Source organism: Carassius gibelio, chromosome A2, assembly GCF_023724105.1.
Source record: "Carassius gibelio isolate Cgi1373 ecotype wild population from Czech Republic chromosome A2, carGib1.2-hapl.c, whole genome shotgun sequence".
Taxonomy (NCBI): Eukaryota; Metazoa; Chordata; class Actinopteri; order Cypriniformes; family Cyprinidae; genus Carassius; species Carassius gibelio.
In genome coordinates, this window is record NC_068372.1 from 10,578,794 (window position 1) to 10,595,997 (window position 17,204).

A 17,204-nucleotide genomic window follows, 5' to 3' on the forward strand; every position below is an offset into this window, starting at 1 on the left:
TACGTTAAAATTAACCCAAATTGAGCTAGGCATTAAACCTACAAATGTTGTTCATTTTAAATATCACTTTTACACACAAACAATAATTACCAAAAGGAAAATATTTATTAAAAACAAGAGAAAAGTCAAAAAGTAACATGTTAGAAGAAATGCAGAAAAGAATGGCATTAACAGCTACAGAGTTCATAAAGCATTGAACATTTGATGAATATAACTTAAGATCAAATTGGACTTTGTTCAATTGTATATATTGTATAAAAATATACGAAAACATACAATACATTTACAATTAGGTTTTTTTCCAACTATTCTGGCATGACAGTACACAAATAAATCACAACATTAACTTTGATATTATAACATTCAACAGACGCATGTGTGTGTGTGTGTGTGTGTGTGAAAGAATGTGAGCAGGTGTATGAATGACAGAGTGTAAACTTTTCTACTAAACAACACAGAAAAAGCATTTAACTTTTTTTTTTAACAAATTATACACTTACAGTTTGTTTCATAGTCCATGAATACAGATCATGCATCACAGTCAATTTTCATGATCTCTTTAGCATAACTGATGTAATCATGAAGAAACCCCATCAGCACGTGACATCTTCTACATCATCCAGGGCAGCGTCCTCCTTTAAAACCACCGCTGTTTAGGGGAAAGAAGATTCTCCTCTCTGACCAGCATTCATTCCAGTCACCGTCTGTTCTTCATCAGTGGCCTAAGAGAAACACATTTGAAAAAATTAAACATTTAATTAAACTATCCATTTTCAGGTAGAGGTGTATTCAAATCCGTAAGGATAGGTAAATAATCTGTGTTAAAAGTTTCAACACTTTGTGCGGTTGTTTAATGTCTCGGTCCACCACAGCGCTCCAGGAGGCTATAATGGCAGCACTAGTGTGAGGACATGCGATATTGTTTGAATAAATATTGCTTTCAGAAAGCTTCTTTACTGAAACATTAAAACAGACATGACATTCACATACCTCACAATATTCATGTACATGGAGGGCTGCTCTTCAAACCGTTAGTTCAACAAATAATTAAAATGTTTATAATTTACTCTCCTCATGTTTTTCCAGACTCATACAAAATCTGCTAATTTTTTGGAAAGCATATGAATATATTTAATATTCTCTTTTTGGGTCTTCCATTGCTGGTCTGGGAGAGCAGTATTTTATTTTTAACATACATGTTTGCTATCATATAATTTAAGATGTATTCATATATAAATATCAGAATTTACTTCTACAATAACTCTATATTTATGAAGCTTGAAAATACTGATTATCTAAACTATAAATGGATTAACAAATATTATGAGAAAACTAAAAATATATTAATTTATGTTGTAAAGACAGACAAAAGTCTTATAGGTTTGGAATGACTTGAGGGCAAGTAAATGATTTTTTGTGTGAACTTTACCTCTAAGAGCGAAGACCAAGAATAATGACTCTCCAAATCAGACAACTCCAAAGTTGGTTTGAGTTCTGCAATAAAAAACACAGACATCAATGGTTAAGACCTCCGTGTCTGAGGCGAAAACCGCGTCCGTTTTTTTATATATATATAACGTTAAGCTCCTTTGTTTCCGCCTTTCATAAAACCTTCCGCCTTTCATACAACCGGGTAAACAATAAAAGATAACTTTACATTTTGAATATTTAACGTTACTTACCATAGTCTTTCACTCGCTTCTCGCTTCTATCACGCTGAGAAAATGGCGGCTGCTCGCACTGGAGACGTACGATTTTGACGTGACGTGCATGCTCTCCTTCACGTCCGCGTCCTCAACCCACCCCGCTGGGTTGAAAAAGAGAGTTATTTTCAACCCAAACTTGGGTTAAAACATCCCAAAGTCCTATTCAACGGCCTCAACCCAGCAGTTGGGTTGAAAAAACAACCCAGCGTTTTTAGAGTGTAGCCTGAATAATTTGTAAGCTAGATTTATGCCTATTTTTTCACATCTTCGTGGCACACCACAATGATTTCCGTCATCTCATGCACTCTAAAAACTGCTGGGTTGAAAACAACCCAATTTGGGTTATTTTGACAACCCAGCGCTGGGTCAAAAAGGGACGAACCCAGCGCTGGGTTGTTTTAACCCAACCAGTTGGGTTATCATATTTAACCCAGCCTGCTGGGTTGCCTTTTTTATGGTTTAAAATGACTATATTGCAGGGTTTAAAAAAAACAGAGCGGGTGTTTTTTTTATCACTGTATTTCAGAAGGAAAACTACTGTATTTAGAAAATGTTCGATATCATTTCGCATGTGCTTGATAAGGCAGCGTTTGTGAGCTCAGTACCGCTCTGCAGCCGTTACAGGAGAAACCTACCTCTCCCGCTCTTAGCGCCTCCTGCTGGCAGAAAATAAACTCGCAGAGTGCAGCCATGTGGGGAAACAATGCATTTCTACGTTAAAATTAACCCAAATTGAGCTAGGCATTAAACCTACAAATGTTGTTCATTTTAAATATCACTTTTACACACAAATAATAATTACCAAAAGGAAAATATTTATTAAAAACAAGAGAAAAGTCAAAAAGTAACATGTTAGAAGAAATGCAGAAAAGGATGGCATTAACAGCTACAGAGTTCATAAACAAAGCATTGAACATTTGATGAATATAACTTAAGATCAAATTGGACTTTGTTCAATTGTATATATTGTATAAAAATATACGAAAACACATACAATAAATTTACAATTAGTTAGGTTTTTTTCCAACTATTCTGGCATGACAGTACACAAATAAATCACAACATTAACTTTGATATTATAACATTTAACAGACGCATGTGTGTGTGTGTGTGTGTGAAAGAATGTGAGCAGGTGTATGAATGACAGAGTGTAAACTTTTCTACTAAACAACACAGAAAAAGCATTTAACTTTTTTTTTTTAACAAATTATACACTTACAGTTTTTTTCATTGTCCATGAATACAGATCATTCATCACGGTCAATTTTCATGATCTCTTTAGCATAACTGATGTAATCATGAAGAAACCCCATCAGCACGTGACATCTTCTACATCATCCAGGGCAGCGTCCTCCTTTAAAACCACCGCTGTTTAGGGGAAAGAAGATTCTCCTCTCTGACCAGCATTCATTCCAGTCACCACCTGCTCTTCATCAGTGGCCTAAGAGAAACAAATTTGAAAAAATTTAACATTTAATTAAACTATCGATTTTCAGGTAGAGGTGTATTCACATCCGTAAGGATAGGTAAATAATCGGTTTTAAAGTTTCAACACTTTGTGCGGTTGTTTAATGTCTCAGTCCACCACAGCTCTCATGAAGTCTATAATGGCAGCACTAGTGTGAGGACATGCGATATTGTTTGAATAAATATTGCTTTCAGAAAGCTTCTTTACTGAAACATTAAAACAGACATGACATTCACATACCTCACAATATTCATGTACATGGAGGGCTGCTCTTCAAACCGTTAGTTCACCAAATAATTAAAATGTTCATAATTTACTCTCCCCATGTTTTTCCAGACTCATACAAACTCTGTTCATTTTTTGGAAAGCATATGAATATATTTAATATTCTCTTTTTGTGTCCTCCATTGCTGGTCTGGGAGACCAATATTTTATTTTGAACATACATGTTTGCTATCATATAATTTAAGATGTATTCATATATAAATATCAGAATTTACTTCTACAATAGCTCTATATTTACGAAGCTTGAAAATACTGATTATCTAAACTATAAATGGATTAACAAATATTATGAGAAAACTAAAAATATATTAATTTATGTTGTAAAGACAGACAAAAGTCTTATAGGTTTGGAATGACTTGAGGGCAAGTAAATGATTTTTTGTGTGAACTTTACCTCTAAGAGCGAAGACCAAGAATAATGACTCTACAAATCAGACAACTCCAAAGTTGGTTTGAGTTCTGCAATGAAAAACACAGACATCAATGGTCTTAATGAAATGAGCACATAATCACACTGTTGTTGCATCAAAATGTGAAGTAAACTGGCAGGAGACAACAGAAAAATTTATTTTCTAAAAATAACTTACATAAAATCTCAAGGGAATGATGATCTCCCATGTCTCTTGCTTTTAACATCTACAAAAACAAAAAAACAAACATTATTTTACTCTTAGTAAAACACAACAACAACTGATAACATGAAATTATGAAGTTTACTTGCCTTAAACGATCTTTCCCTCTCTTCAGAAGAAGCTGAGAAAACCACCTCCTCACACAAGCAGACTTGTGTGTCCTTAACTCCAGTTAGTTTGAGTTCTGCAAAGAAGGGGCATCAATGGTTTCAATAAAATATTAACATATACATACATACATATATAAAATCACACTGTTTTTGCATCAAAATGTGAAGTTAACAGGCAGGACACAACAGAAACATAAATTTTCTAAAAAAAAAAAAAGTAATAATAATTTAACTTACATCAGTCTCAAAAGAATGAAGTTATCTTGTCTCTGGATTTCAACATCTAAACACATTATTTTAGTCTTAGTAAAAATAAAGATAACTTGATGTTATTCTGAAGTTTACTCTCCTTAAACCGTCTGTCCCTCTCTTCAGAAGAACAGCTCCTCCTCATCCTCACACAGGTCTGTGACTCCTCACACAAACAGCTTCTGTGTCTTTAACTCTCAGCGCGAGGTCAATGAAGACAGGAGCTGGACAAGTCTGAAACATTACATGTAAAACATACTTTTAACAGTTACCACTTCAACAGCCTCAAAATAATTATGCTAGTCTTTACTACACAATGCCGTTTCCTTTAGGAGACAAACATACATTCAGTTTAACCGCGAAAAAAAAAGACAAATTCACATGAGCGTAACCGTGACCATAACCGTCTGTTAACGCCTCAAAGAGAACAGATAATGTAAAATCTTATGTAAATATGACAAAATACATTCACAGACGTTATATTAAAAGTACATCCTCCGTTCAGTAACGTTACATGAGGCAGTTAAGACCTCCGTGTCCGAGGCGAAAACCGCGTCCGTTTTTTTTATATAACGTTAGATATAACGTTAAGCTCCTTTGTTTCCGCCTTTCATACAACCGGGTAAACAATAAAAGACAACTTTACATTTTGAATATTTAACGTTACTTACCATAGTCTTTCACTCGCTTCTCGCTTCTATCACGCTGAGAAAATGGCGGCTGCTCGCACTGGAGACGTACGATCTTGACGTGACGTGCGTGCTCTCCTTCACGTCCGCGTCCTCAACCCACCCCCGCTGGGTTAAAAAAGATAGTTATTTTCAACCCAAACTTGGGTTAAAACATCCCAAAGTCCTATCCAACGGCCTCAACCCAGCAGTTGGGTTGAAAAAACAACCCAGCGTTTTTTAGAGTGTGTGTTAATATTTTTTTAGTGTAACAATTTATGAATCTTAATAAAAATCTGTGTAGATTATATGAGCAAAGTGTGTGCGCACAACGCGCCACTGACTTTAGACTAGGTTTTTTCTGGTCAGTGGCGCAATTGTTTAATGGAACAGCAAAATAGCACCAGGGATTGTTTGCGCCGGAACACGCCTCTTTTTTTGTGCTGAACCGCCCAGGGAGCGCAAGTTCATTCACTAGTTTAGCGACGTGCTTCTGTGGAGGGAAAAGCGCGCTTTGCGCAGGTGCAAAATAGGAATGACTGTATGCGTCGGTGTACAAAGTCAATTGCGCTGGGTGGGTGCAAGATAGGGCCCTGTGGGTGAAGTCTGTGTGTTACGCGTCAGCACTGATTAGTTTGTGGGCTGTCTCCGTTAATTGTCTTCAGCAACAGCTGTCACTCATTACTCATCCCTATATAATGGCTTGTCTAGCGTTTTGCGTCCGTGAGAGCATTGTTTCCTGTTTGTAACCCGTGCCTTGCTTTCTTGTGTGTTTCTGCGTTGGATGTCCGTGTCTTCCCCGGAACCCCGTCCACTCTTCGCAACCACCATCAAGCAGCACAACTTACCTTCGGCTTGCTTCCACGCAGTTCCTGTGTCACCCTCTCCTGCTGCCTAATCAGGAAAGACCTACTTCCGGATTCATCACTCCTCAACACCATCTTGGACAGTGCATTCCTACCAGCGTTATTTATGTTCCAGTTTTGTATTGTTTCATTATTCTCATTAAACATTATTAACCTCGCACTCCTCCTTCACCCAGTCGTCCCAAATATTTAACAAAGCATGCAAACAAACGGCCATTTTATCATATTCGTGCTATGATCACACTAGTTACAGTGACTTATTTCTTCGTTTTCTAATAACTTCTCTTTGTTGCTGATATGATGGGGTTTTGTGACGTTGTTCCTGAGAGGTGTGTAAAGGGCATGTTTTAGTGAAGCGCAGTAGAGCTCCTGGACCGACAGTGGAAACGCTGCGCTATTCTGGCCTCGGTGCTACTGGCCCGAGGCTATTAGCCCCACCTGGCCCATTTTAAGCCCTGGCTCACACTGCCCCGACAGTGGAAACACGGCTAATGTCTTATGAGGGGTTAAAAGTAGTGATGTATGATTCGTGAACGAATCGTTCAATTTAACCGGTTCTTCTTAGTGAACCGGTTGAACCAGTTCACCAAATCGAACTGAATTGTTTGAAACGGTTCACGTCTCCAATAAGCATTAATCCACAAATTGGAGTGTAAAGCCTGAAGGACTGCCTATGCATAGGGCCCGGGATCTTGTGCAGCGCCCCTGGCCCCCAAAGTTGTCCATTTGTCATTATTCAGCTAATCAGAGGTTTCTATTAAATTTACATCTACATCTGCACATTTCTGATTGTGCAGAAAAGTATTATAATACTAAAGCGCCAAAGCATCACAGAGTGCTAGGCCGCACAGCACTCCGAGTCCACATAGAAAAGTTAGTACAACACACATTCTGCTCTGCTCGTGTTCATCTTCAGTTCTCTCTTCACAGCAGTTCAGTCAGTGTACTGTTTGAGTAAATTAATTACTCATGGATACTGGTTAATTTTGAGCGTGAGCATGTCAGCCACATTAAAAAGAGAAAAACTAGTTTTACTATTAATTTACTATAAAATTACTAGTAATTTGTGGTATAATGCTTACTGGAGACAATTCAGTCTAATTTGGTGAACTGGTTCAACCGGTTCACGAAGAAGTACCGGTTAAATCGTACAATTCGTTAGTGAACCGGCCATCACTAGTACATTGTACATTGACATTGTACATAGTAAATTGATATGTAGTGTATTAAATCTGTACATTAGTTTAATGAGCCTTTTCTTTGAACAGTTTTCAACCTCAGTTACTGTGCGCTCTTGAAGAGAGTTTCATCATTTTAATTGTAGTAACTGAACGCCAAACGCAGTTTGATTGCTGAATGGAGGGTGACAGACAGCTGCAGCGGAAAGAAGAATTTAGGTAAAATTTTATTTAATGACTTCAATATTAATCTGTACCTCACATTGAACTATAACAGCTTCGGAACATATAAATATGTGCACGACAACCTTTTTGGGTTTTAAATGTATTTATTCCTTTTATGGAGCTCAACAATAACACAGAATAGTATACGCACAATATCGGATTTATATCGGACTCGTCTGACTGATATCCGATCCGGAGAAAATGCCAGTATCGAATCGATGCATCCCTACATGAAAGACTTTGTAGCTTAATTGCAGAGATTCTGTCTTCTTTCTGAATTGAAGAGGCTACATCTTTTCACTATTCTTTTCACTGAGTTCTTTTCTAGTGTTTTACTTGAAATCTTCAGTAGCACAATTTTTTTTATATAGTATAGTATAGTATAGAGCATGACAAAGTAATTTCAGGAAAGAAAGTAGCTAATCTAGCATTACTGCGTGAGTGAAAAACATCATATTCAAATGTTTTAAATGGCATGAAATGCTTATTTTTTAACAGATGAAATTAAATAAACAATTAAACCTTCAGACAATGGCCTCTGGCATGAAATAACAGAAATATAGCTTTTATCATGGAGAAATCTACTGCTGCATCACTGCTGCTGCAAAGTAAAATCTAAGATGGCTGCCATGACCACTGACCTAAATCACATGATGTACCTTAACCAATAAAATAAACACAAATTAAATTATTATTTAAACAGTCAGAACAGTTATTTTACCTTTGTTCTAATCAAATAATTTTCTCTTCTCACTTATTTAATCAACAGCTCACCAGACTTAAGGGTATTAAGACCATATTGAAACATCTGACAATTCTCCTTGCTTATGCAGAGTATATAATATATTAATATCTACAGTATGGATCTACCTTTATTGTAATCACACTAGTATATACAGAATTGAAATGAAATGACTACATATATTAAATGAAACATTAAGCTATTTTCCTTTGTAAATGTGGGACCCAATGGACCTACGTAATGATTATTCAAAACGTATAATTTTCTTTCAAGACACAAAAACATTTAGTCAGTCACATATATCCAAGCATATAGTTAGAGATGCTGCATTTAAGCACTTGTCTGCTGATCAGTAATGCCTGGTCAGCCTGTAACAATGAACTAATCCAGAAGGAGGCAGTCACTCTTTGTATCAATGTTTTCAAGCAGCAACCCTTTCCCTCTGTGTGGATAAGCACTTTGCATTTACCTGTATTTTAAGACCCTCAAGAAGACCTGTACAAGTATTTTGACCACTGTGCTGAATGCTGATGCCATAGCCAGTGAAGCACAATGGAGAGGCCGCACTGTTGTGTACTGTAAGATTGAACGCAGTCTAGGGTTGTAATGAATTACTTGTTATCGATGCATCGATTACAAACCCTGATGATGTAATCGATCTTGAAACATGATTTTTGAATCGTGAATTGCTGATTTCGGACAGTTATTGATTTAAAATGATCATATATATATAAAAAATCTTTTTATTTTCAGAGGTATCCATTTAACAAACCTAGAAAACCTACAAACTGCTTTAAGCAAAATTTTACATTCTTTAAATAAATGTTAAATATTTAAAAGAAATGTAGCACAACCATAAATAATCAATCAAACAAACAAACAAAAAAGCAGTTCTTTAATTCTCTTTTCTATGAAGCATTCCTTTATTGTTTTAAATTTGAATTATGATAGATCTGTAATTGTCCATTCTCAGAAATGTCTTCAATGCATGTTTTCTGTGGCAATTGTTTGCTTTAATGTATTTTGCTGAAATCTAATGTTAATTCAGTATTTATTATTATTTCATGTTACCCAATAGAGGAATCAAATAACGGGACTATGAAAGTGTATGTTCATTTTATAGACCCGTTAAAACTTGTTTGAACTGTGTCTACTTTCTATACTGACTGACAGCATTACTTTCTCTAAACATGCAGATAAAAGGAAAATAAGAGCTGTTTTAATTTATGTGTTTATTAAATTCCAATGTTTGTACACCAGAAGAACTTTATGGAGTACATTGATTTTTCAGATTTACTTTTTCTGTATTAGGCAAAACAGGGTAGAAAGGCGGGGTCTAAACATTATCCCATCCCTGACGAACGCTATCTATCCAATCCAAATAGCTGGACACTTTGGTGTAGATGCCAAGTTTGTCTTTTTGCCCACAGCCTTCTCCCCAGGACACCAGACCTATGAGGAACCAAGTATCATGAAACAATGTCATCATTGGACCCCCACTGTCCCCCTCACAAGCATCTTTGATCTGACCCAGAACTCCCCCACAAAGCATGTTCTGAGTTAGGTTGTTCATCATATGCCTGGAACACTCTTTGTTGTCTACAATTGGAATTTCAATGAAGTTGAGAGTTTTGGGGCGTTGAGAGGTCTCGTTGTCTTTTCCCCAGCCAGTGACGACTGTGACAGTACCGTTACGATGCAACATTCGTTCTGCCAGGTTCTTGGTAGGGAGGCATGCTGGGAGAATGTATGTGGAAAATTTGACTGGTTTGGCCAAGCGCAACATAGCTATATCATTGTCAACAGTGATAGGGTTGTATTTTGGGTGGGTGATAGGTTGTTGTACAGGATGGGTCTGCTCAGTTCCTTCCATCTTAAATCGGTCGTAGTCACCTGGGGAGATGGCGATACAATTAAAATCCAGAGAGTGTTTATGAATAGTTATGTGTTATGATTGGTTAAAAAAGGGAAGGCTGCTTCCTGACTCTTTTTGTTGTTGTTGTTTACAGAGACTAGGACTGTCAGAAACAAATGTGATTTCTCAGGAATCTTATTTCAGTGCTATCTCTGAATAGTTCTGAAATCATGTGTGGAATTAATACACTTTTTAAGGGAACATAACACGGTATCTAGAGTGTCTTTTGGCATTCCTTTTCACTTCTGTGGCTTAATAAACAACATCACTCTCAGTGTTCTAGTACTTTTCATGTATGCACTTTTTTTTAATTGCTTTAGTAATGCATCTTCTAAAAAACAAATATAAGGCTGAATAAGAATTCTTACACTGTGAAGAAACACTTAAACTTTTACCAAAATGTCTTACATACCCAGCCTGACAGAGAACCTTGTACTTGTCTCTAGACAGTGAGCAGCAGTGAGAACCCAGTTTTCATCAATCAGAACTCCACCACAATGAAACCTGCCCAGATGATTGAGTATGAGAGCCTACAGATTAAACACAATGCATTATATATATATATGTATATACGGAGCACAAAAATATGCTTCAGCTGAATATTTGGTTTAACATATGATATTTGTCAAGATTAGCTCTGATAAAACATTTGACATGATTACAGAGATATAACATATACATTTAAACATACCTGCCAGGGACTCTCTCCCTTTTTGCCAACTTTACCTCCAAAAACCCACGGCTGTAAACCTACTAAAGGCTTATTAATAAAGGATGACTTTGCGATCCGAATCTGGCCACATGAAGCCTCATCTGTAAATTTCAAATATGCACACACAGTAGATCATAATTCACCAAAAAAAATGCTAGAAATTATTTGAAGATAGTTTTTATATTATATATTTATTTTAATTTTTATGATGTATTTCTAATGATATTAATTAATCAGCCCACATTTATGAATCAGTGTTAAACAAAAACAGTCATTTAAATGTCCACAAATGCAGAAGTACATTCGAGTAGAAATGCAAATATCTAAGCACATTTGTGCACTGTGGATACACCATCACCAGTGTGTATTTGTAATATTCACAAACCATATTGTTTATATGTCTATTTTGTTGAAGTGACTTACTTTTGGCAATACATTTTCTAGAATTGTCTTGTAGTTGGTATCCTTTAATACAACTGCACGTGCGACTAAGACCATCCTCACTCTCATGGCATTCATGATCACAATCCCCATTGTTCACTGAGCAGTTAGTGGCTGTTATGCCTGAGGACAAAACCAAAGAACTGCTGTCAGGACATTCATCTCAACAGTGTTGGGCAAGTTACTTTTAAAAAGTAATTAGTTACAGTTACTAGTTACTTCTTCCAAAAAGTAACTAAATTAGTAACTCAGTTACAAATTTTTAAAGTAACTAGTTACTTAAGAAAGTAACTATTGCGTTACTTTCAAGTAAAATTAAATTTTAAATGCTCAAACGTGACCCCACCTCTACCCCTCTTTAAAGGAACTTAAAATACATGTGCATGTTCAATTATTTATGATAAATCTGAATATTATAATGAAATGGACACTTAATACAATACATTATTAACAGAAACATGAAACATTGTACACACATCTAAAAAAAAAAGTTGCTGTGGGACAAAGTGAGACTAGCCTCCAATCAAATGGCATGTATGTAGATATTATGTTTATATAGTGGATCAATGCAAATAACACGATAGATTTTTGGGAACTTTTGATATTTCCTTTTATTGTTTCTTTAATTTCTTGAAGGAAAAAGTAATGTATATACTTCCATTTAGAGAAGGCTACTTTTGGATTATTTGGGCTCGTCGCCATACCTGTCTCTGGTTGACTGACTGGCTTGTGTTGTTCGTTGTGTGTCCTGTCCTGTCCGATGATGGGTCGTTCGCGAATGAGCGTTAGTGATGATGGATCGACTCGTTCGCGAATGAGCTTTTGATGAGTCGTTCGCGATTCGCGAATGAGCCGACTCTAAGAGCCGGCTTTTTTAGTTGAACTTCGGGAGCTGGCTCGCATATCTGAAGAGCCAACTCTATTTTTTCAAATTTAGCCTATAGAAATTAAATAATTATGTAATAAAAATTGAAATATTATAGTCAAAGTCATTTAAACAGCCGTTTGTGAGCCAAAGAGCCGGCTCTTTTCAGTGAGCTGAGTCAAAAGAGCCGAATTCCCATCACTATGCGTGCTTTCGAAAACCCGCCCAACTCTACCTCTGATTGGCTTACAATGAAATTTTACTCTACCTCAGCCAATCGTCAGCATTTATGCGCTTGTCTCGTGCTCTGCCCACTAACCAAGGAAGAACAGTAAAAAAAAGTATTTGCCTCTCGCTCAGAGATCTAGTTGGTCTGATGAAAAAAAAAAAACAGCTTCATCATCAGTTATAGTAACGCGCCGCATTTTTGGCAGTAACGGTAACGGCGTTATTAAGATGAGAAGAGTAATCAATTAGATTACTCGTTACTGGAAAAAGTAATGCCGTTAGTAACGCCGTTATTTATAACGCCGTTATTCCCATCACTGCATCTCAATGACCTAAACACACCACTGCTCTGTAACTCAAGACATTCACTATTAAATGCCTCAAATCAGCTTGTGACACGTCTTAATACATTTGACCTAGCAGACAAAATGCTTGCACCCAGACCCATAGCCAACAGGGGCGTATTAAAGTGGTTAGGGGCTCCTAGGGTGCTTTTTGGTCTTGTGTTTTTAGATATGTTGCGCTGTAAAAAAAAAAAAAAAATACTATCTGTACTGGCAGAAAATTACCAGGACTTTTTCTGTTAACTGAAGTCCTTTTCACAAATTGAACATAGAAATAAAAACATTATAACTACATAAAAATAAACAACAGTTATTTCTTAGTCTTATTAAGTGCGAACAATAAGTGCTCTCTACATTCAAATTGCAAGTAGAGACTAATTTTTTTCAAGCATGATGCAAAGTTATAGACAACTACTCAACCTATCATAGCTTACATAATAATAGCAGTCTAAATATGTTATGTGGCCTAATTTGTGCGTATCAAGGAGTCGCTCTCAAATTGCGGGGTATTAAAATGCTTTTGAATGCGCTTGCATGTTTAACTTTCGGTTTTGATTTAACGATTGTGTGAACTCTCTGCGGTGCTGAGTGTGCATTGAACAATATAAGACATTAATTTTGTCAGACGCTCTACAACGAATCCTCCTTTGATGTTACTTATAATCCGAGACCTAGGGACCCCATGTGTGTAGGGGCCCCTATGGCTGCAGCATAGGCAAGTGGCTGTAAACCTACTAAAGGCTTATTAATATAGGATGACTTTGCGATCTGAATCTGGCCACATGAAGCCTCATCTGTAAATGACAAAGATGCACATAGATCAAAATGAATCTACAAAATGCTAGAAATTATTTGAATATAGTTTTTATAATATATATATATATATATATATATATATATATATATATATATATATATATATATATATATATATATATACATATACATTGATAGAAGCGTTCTTTTCTTGCCTGTCCCTGACACTTTAGATAACATCCTATAACAGAAATTTCAAATGTATCCATACTGACACCACCACCAGTCAAATATCTGGAAATGATTGATGAGTTATGATTGATATAAATAAAATCATTTCAATATGGGATGTCATTGACTTGACATTCTATTCTTAGAAAACAATAATTAACATTTATTACTAGGCATTAGGGCTGTCAAAATGGCTGAAAAACGTACTTGTATATTATCAAAATTCAAATTATATTCAAATTTAAAATGAATAATTTCAGTTAGGGTGAAGATAAGCTTTTTGCTTCTCTTCTGAAGTTTACAATCGGTTTTTAAGGATTACTCGCTGCCTGAAAAACCACCAGCTGTCCCCTTCCAATGGTGTACACTGACGGGACCGCGTTATCTGTTAATGACAGATATCTCCCCATTTCGTGTTCTGTCTAATTGCTTCGAGCACATCCGTGACCTCTCTGTTATCCCCCCCAAAATTTGAGCCATCTGGACCGTAACAAGGGAATTTTAGGGAATGGGAAAAGTGTTCCTTGAGTGCCACAACCAAAAATGCACCTCCTCGCCATCATTCCTTTCACACGCTGTCAATAGAGCATCACAATCCCGCCCACAGCCGGTGCCGTAAGTAAAATTTCAATTCTATTTCTGCATTGACAGTTGGGGTATAAGCCATAAAAACGCAACCATACATGGTAGACCAGCTACGGCTGTACTAAGCGATAGTATATGCTCATATAAACGCCAAAGGTTCATGGGGCACTAACCTTGTTTTGAGAAAAATGCCTTTTATTCACAATGTCTTGGATAAATACTTCATAACCCACAATTCTGAACAATCCCACAATCCCACAGTGATGCATCTGATTGGTGGAACTCGTGTAACTGTCTGGTTAAACCCCGCGAAGGTCCGTGAAGACTGAAGATCATTAATAAAAAAATAAAATAAAATTAAAACCTGTGTTTTTATTTTATTTTATTAACGGTAGACTTATCAGTGCAATCATGATCTCCTTGGCTGCCATGATGGCATTTTTCAAGGAAGAAAACAAAAGTGTTCAAAGGGATGAAAACCACTTCAGATAGGGTCATGTAATGTTATTTGAGTTTAGCGTGTCCGAGGGTCAACTTGTGGGTTTTGTAAGGGCCAGCATGAGGGACAAGACCTACAAAGTTTTGCAGGGGGGTTGGTAACGTTAGTTAGCATTATCGTCCAATTTAGCTAGATACTGTAGACTTTATATGGTATTAGTCATATCAAACATTTTATGATGCCACGGTCAAAACAATATTTAGCTTAGGCATACCTTTTTGTGCATTTATTGAACATTTATGCAGAGCCGGATTATCCATAAGGGCACTTGGGCCAGTGCCCAGGGGCACCAACCATTCACAACAACTAGAGGGGCACCACATGACACAAGCTTTAAAAATATTTTTCATAAATAGTTTTTTTATTAACTTGAAATTCTTGAAAGACCATACATAACTGGTTTATGAACACTAACTTAACAACTATAATAATAATAATAAATTCTAAATAAATAAAGATAACATGACCACTATAAGTCCCCCCTTCCGTCCCCAATCTGTCAGAGTTAAAAGTACGCACAAATGTGTAATTTTTTTTAACGTCTACAGAAAATGAATCAAAATGGACAGACGTCCATTGAGTGGTTTTGCAAAAAGAAAGTTAAAGAAAGACAAGGACGCTACAATTCAAAATGTTCCAGGGATCGAAAGTTTTTTCAAAAACGAATGAAGAATGAGCTCAGGGCGACAATGACACAGAAGCGATTGACTGCACTCTCCCTGTTTACCATTGTAGTTAAAGTTAAAACATTACCGTCTATGTACAGTCGCGAGAGGGCGCTCTATGCTGCTCAGTTCTCCTGTAGTCTACACTGAAAACTTAGAGTGCCCTCTCGCGGCTGTAGACGGTAATGTTTTCTCTTGGTTCTAAATAAATGCGACTTATATTCTAGTGCGACTTATATTATGTTTTTTTCCTTGTCATGACGTAATTTTGGACTGATGCGACTTTTACTTAGGTGCAACTTATAGTCCGAAAAATACGGTAGTTGGACAAGTTAATAAATTACATTTGAAAAATCACATTAATTATGTCTGAAGGGGGGGGGGGGGTGGGTCTTTTGAGGTATAGTGCCCAGGGGCACCACACTGTCTTAATACGGCCCTTCATTTATGTAATGGCAATGACCTGTGTTGGCAACTGAGGGGTGATTGCAGTCAGGTACAAAGCACTGCACCATGTTGCTGACGTTATCGTTAACCACTTTCACACATGCACACAATATATAAAATACACAATGATGAATATAAAAATCAATACACAATACCTATATAAAACACTATTTGTTTACACGATTAATAATGAAAGAACTGCTATTAACTGCACATTCTCTATATAAAATAAAATTCACTGGAGGAAAAAGTTTGCGCGGCCGTCGTCAGATTTGGAAGTCGCTCAAAAGGCTCTTTTCGCGGCTGTGGCTTCAGTCGAATTCAGTGAGGCGCAGTCTTGTACCTTTGACTTTTTTTGGATTTCCTCTTAATTTTTTCACTCTAAATTACATGTTGTATGCTTATGAGTTCAGCTGTAGCTGGTTATCCTCAGACATGCTCTAAAACTCTTTAGATACAGATTTTTAAAAGAGTCAATGGGAGAAATGAATGGGAAATTTACTTCCGGCACCTAAGCTCTCTCGGGCTGTGGGAGGGACTGTGATGCTATATGTCTGTTGGAGGGGCATGGTTATGGATGCGAAGCAGACCCCAAACTGTCAAACCTACGTCATCAGGGAAGGTCCTCCGATGCAAAGAGGAGGGGCATTTTCAGATTTTGATTAAAGATTACGAAGCCCAAATATTTTTTTGTGTGTAATGACTTCCATGGATGAATTGTTCACCACAAAACGATAAATTTAGGCAAACAAAGTAAATATGGTCAGTTTTGATTTCAGTTGGACTTTAAGTAAATAATATTTAAACAAAAATTATAAACCAATTTTAATTAAGTTGCTTAAACAACTATAAATAAGACAGGTTCATGTATGCATGCATAGTTAAAAACAGAGCGCGGAAAGCCAATCGCACGGAGAACATTTTAACAAAAAAATAAAAAATAATTAGATCCATTGGGATGGGGAAAAACCCACCATAAATTCTCGAGATATGTTTTTAAAAAGTTGAACATACATTAATTTTACATGTCTTTCTAAACATCCGGCTCTCTTGTTATATTTTGTTTCTTTTGTTTTGTTTAAGTTATCTTTATTTACATTTGGCTAGAAGTGATGCTCTCTGCACTCCTTTGCATTTGTAATTTCTAATATTTGTTTTGTAATTTATTTTGTTTATTTATATTTAGCAAAGAACTCTACCCTTTGTCTTTGGGTTTATTTTGCAGTTCATTATTTATTTAGTGTGACTTTCTTTGTTACTACTTATTAAGAGTGGCAACACTTTTTCTTTTTTTCTTTTTTTTTTGCACAATCCTGGTTTTGTATGTTTTTGTTGGCCATTTGATTTCTTATCATATTTTGTTAAATGCAACTATTTTTCTCTTGCA

General features: G+C 36.4%; 1 protein-coding gene and 3 long non-coding RNA genes across 5 annotated transcripts in view; 1 reads left to right on the top strand and 3 right to left on the bottom strand.

Annotated features, from left to right (window-relative positions):
- Positions 1-2,821, top strand: LOC128022677 (uncharacterized). The gene is made up of 2 exons (XR_008185973.1): positions 1-293; positions 2,718-2,821. It is a non-coding gene; the product is annotated as an uncharacterized LOC128022677 (long non-coding RNA).
- On the bottom strand, positions 309-4,098 carry LOC128022673 (uncharacterized). Its single transcript, XR_008185971.1, has 3 exons — positions 4,047-4,098; positions 1,430-1,494; positions 309-722 (listed from the first exon to the last, which is right to left on the bottom strand). It is a non-coding gene; the product is annotated as an uncharacterized LOC128022673 (long non-coding RNA).
- An 81-nt stretch (positions 4,099-4,179) lies between these two features.
- Positions 4,180-5,358, bottom strand: LOC128022669 (uncharacterized). Its single transcript, XR_008185967.1, has 3 exons — positions 5,122-5,358; positions 4,439-4,684; positions 4,180-4,275 (listed from the first exon to the last, which is right to left on the bottom strand). It is a non-coding gene; the product is annotated as an uncharacterized LOC128022669 (long non-coding RNA).
- A 3,986-nt stretch (positions 5,359-9,344) lies between these two features.
- Positions 9,345-17,204, bottom strand: part of proca (protein C (inactivator of coagulation factors Va and VIIIa), a) — a 32,474-nt gene continuing 24,614 nt past the window's right edge. For both annotated transcript variants that reach the window (XM_052610472.1, XM_052610478.1), the window contains exons 7-10: positions 11,180-11,320; positions 10,736-10,857; positions 10,457-10,574; positions 9,345-10,022 (exon numbers count right to left, since the gene is read on the bottom strand). In XM_052610472.1, coding sequence (XP_052466432.1) covers positions 9,466-10,022; positions 10,457-10,574; positions 10,736-10,857; positions 11,180-11,320 — 938 coding nt within the window. In that variant the 3' untranslated portion in view covers positions 9,345-9,465. The remainder of the gene's footprint in view (positions 10,023-10,456; positions 10,575-10,735; positions 10,858-11,179; positions 11,321-17,204) is intronic.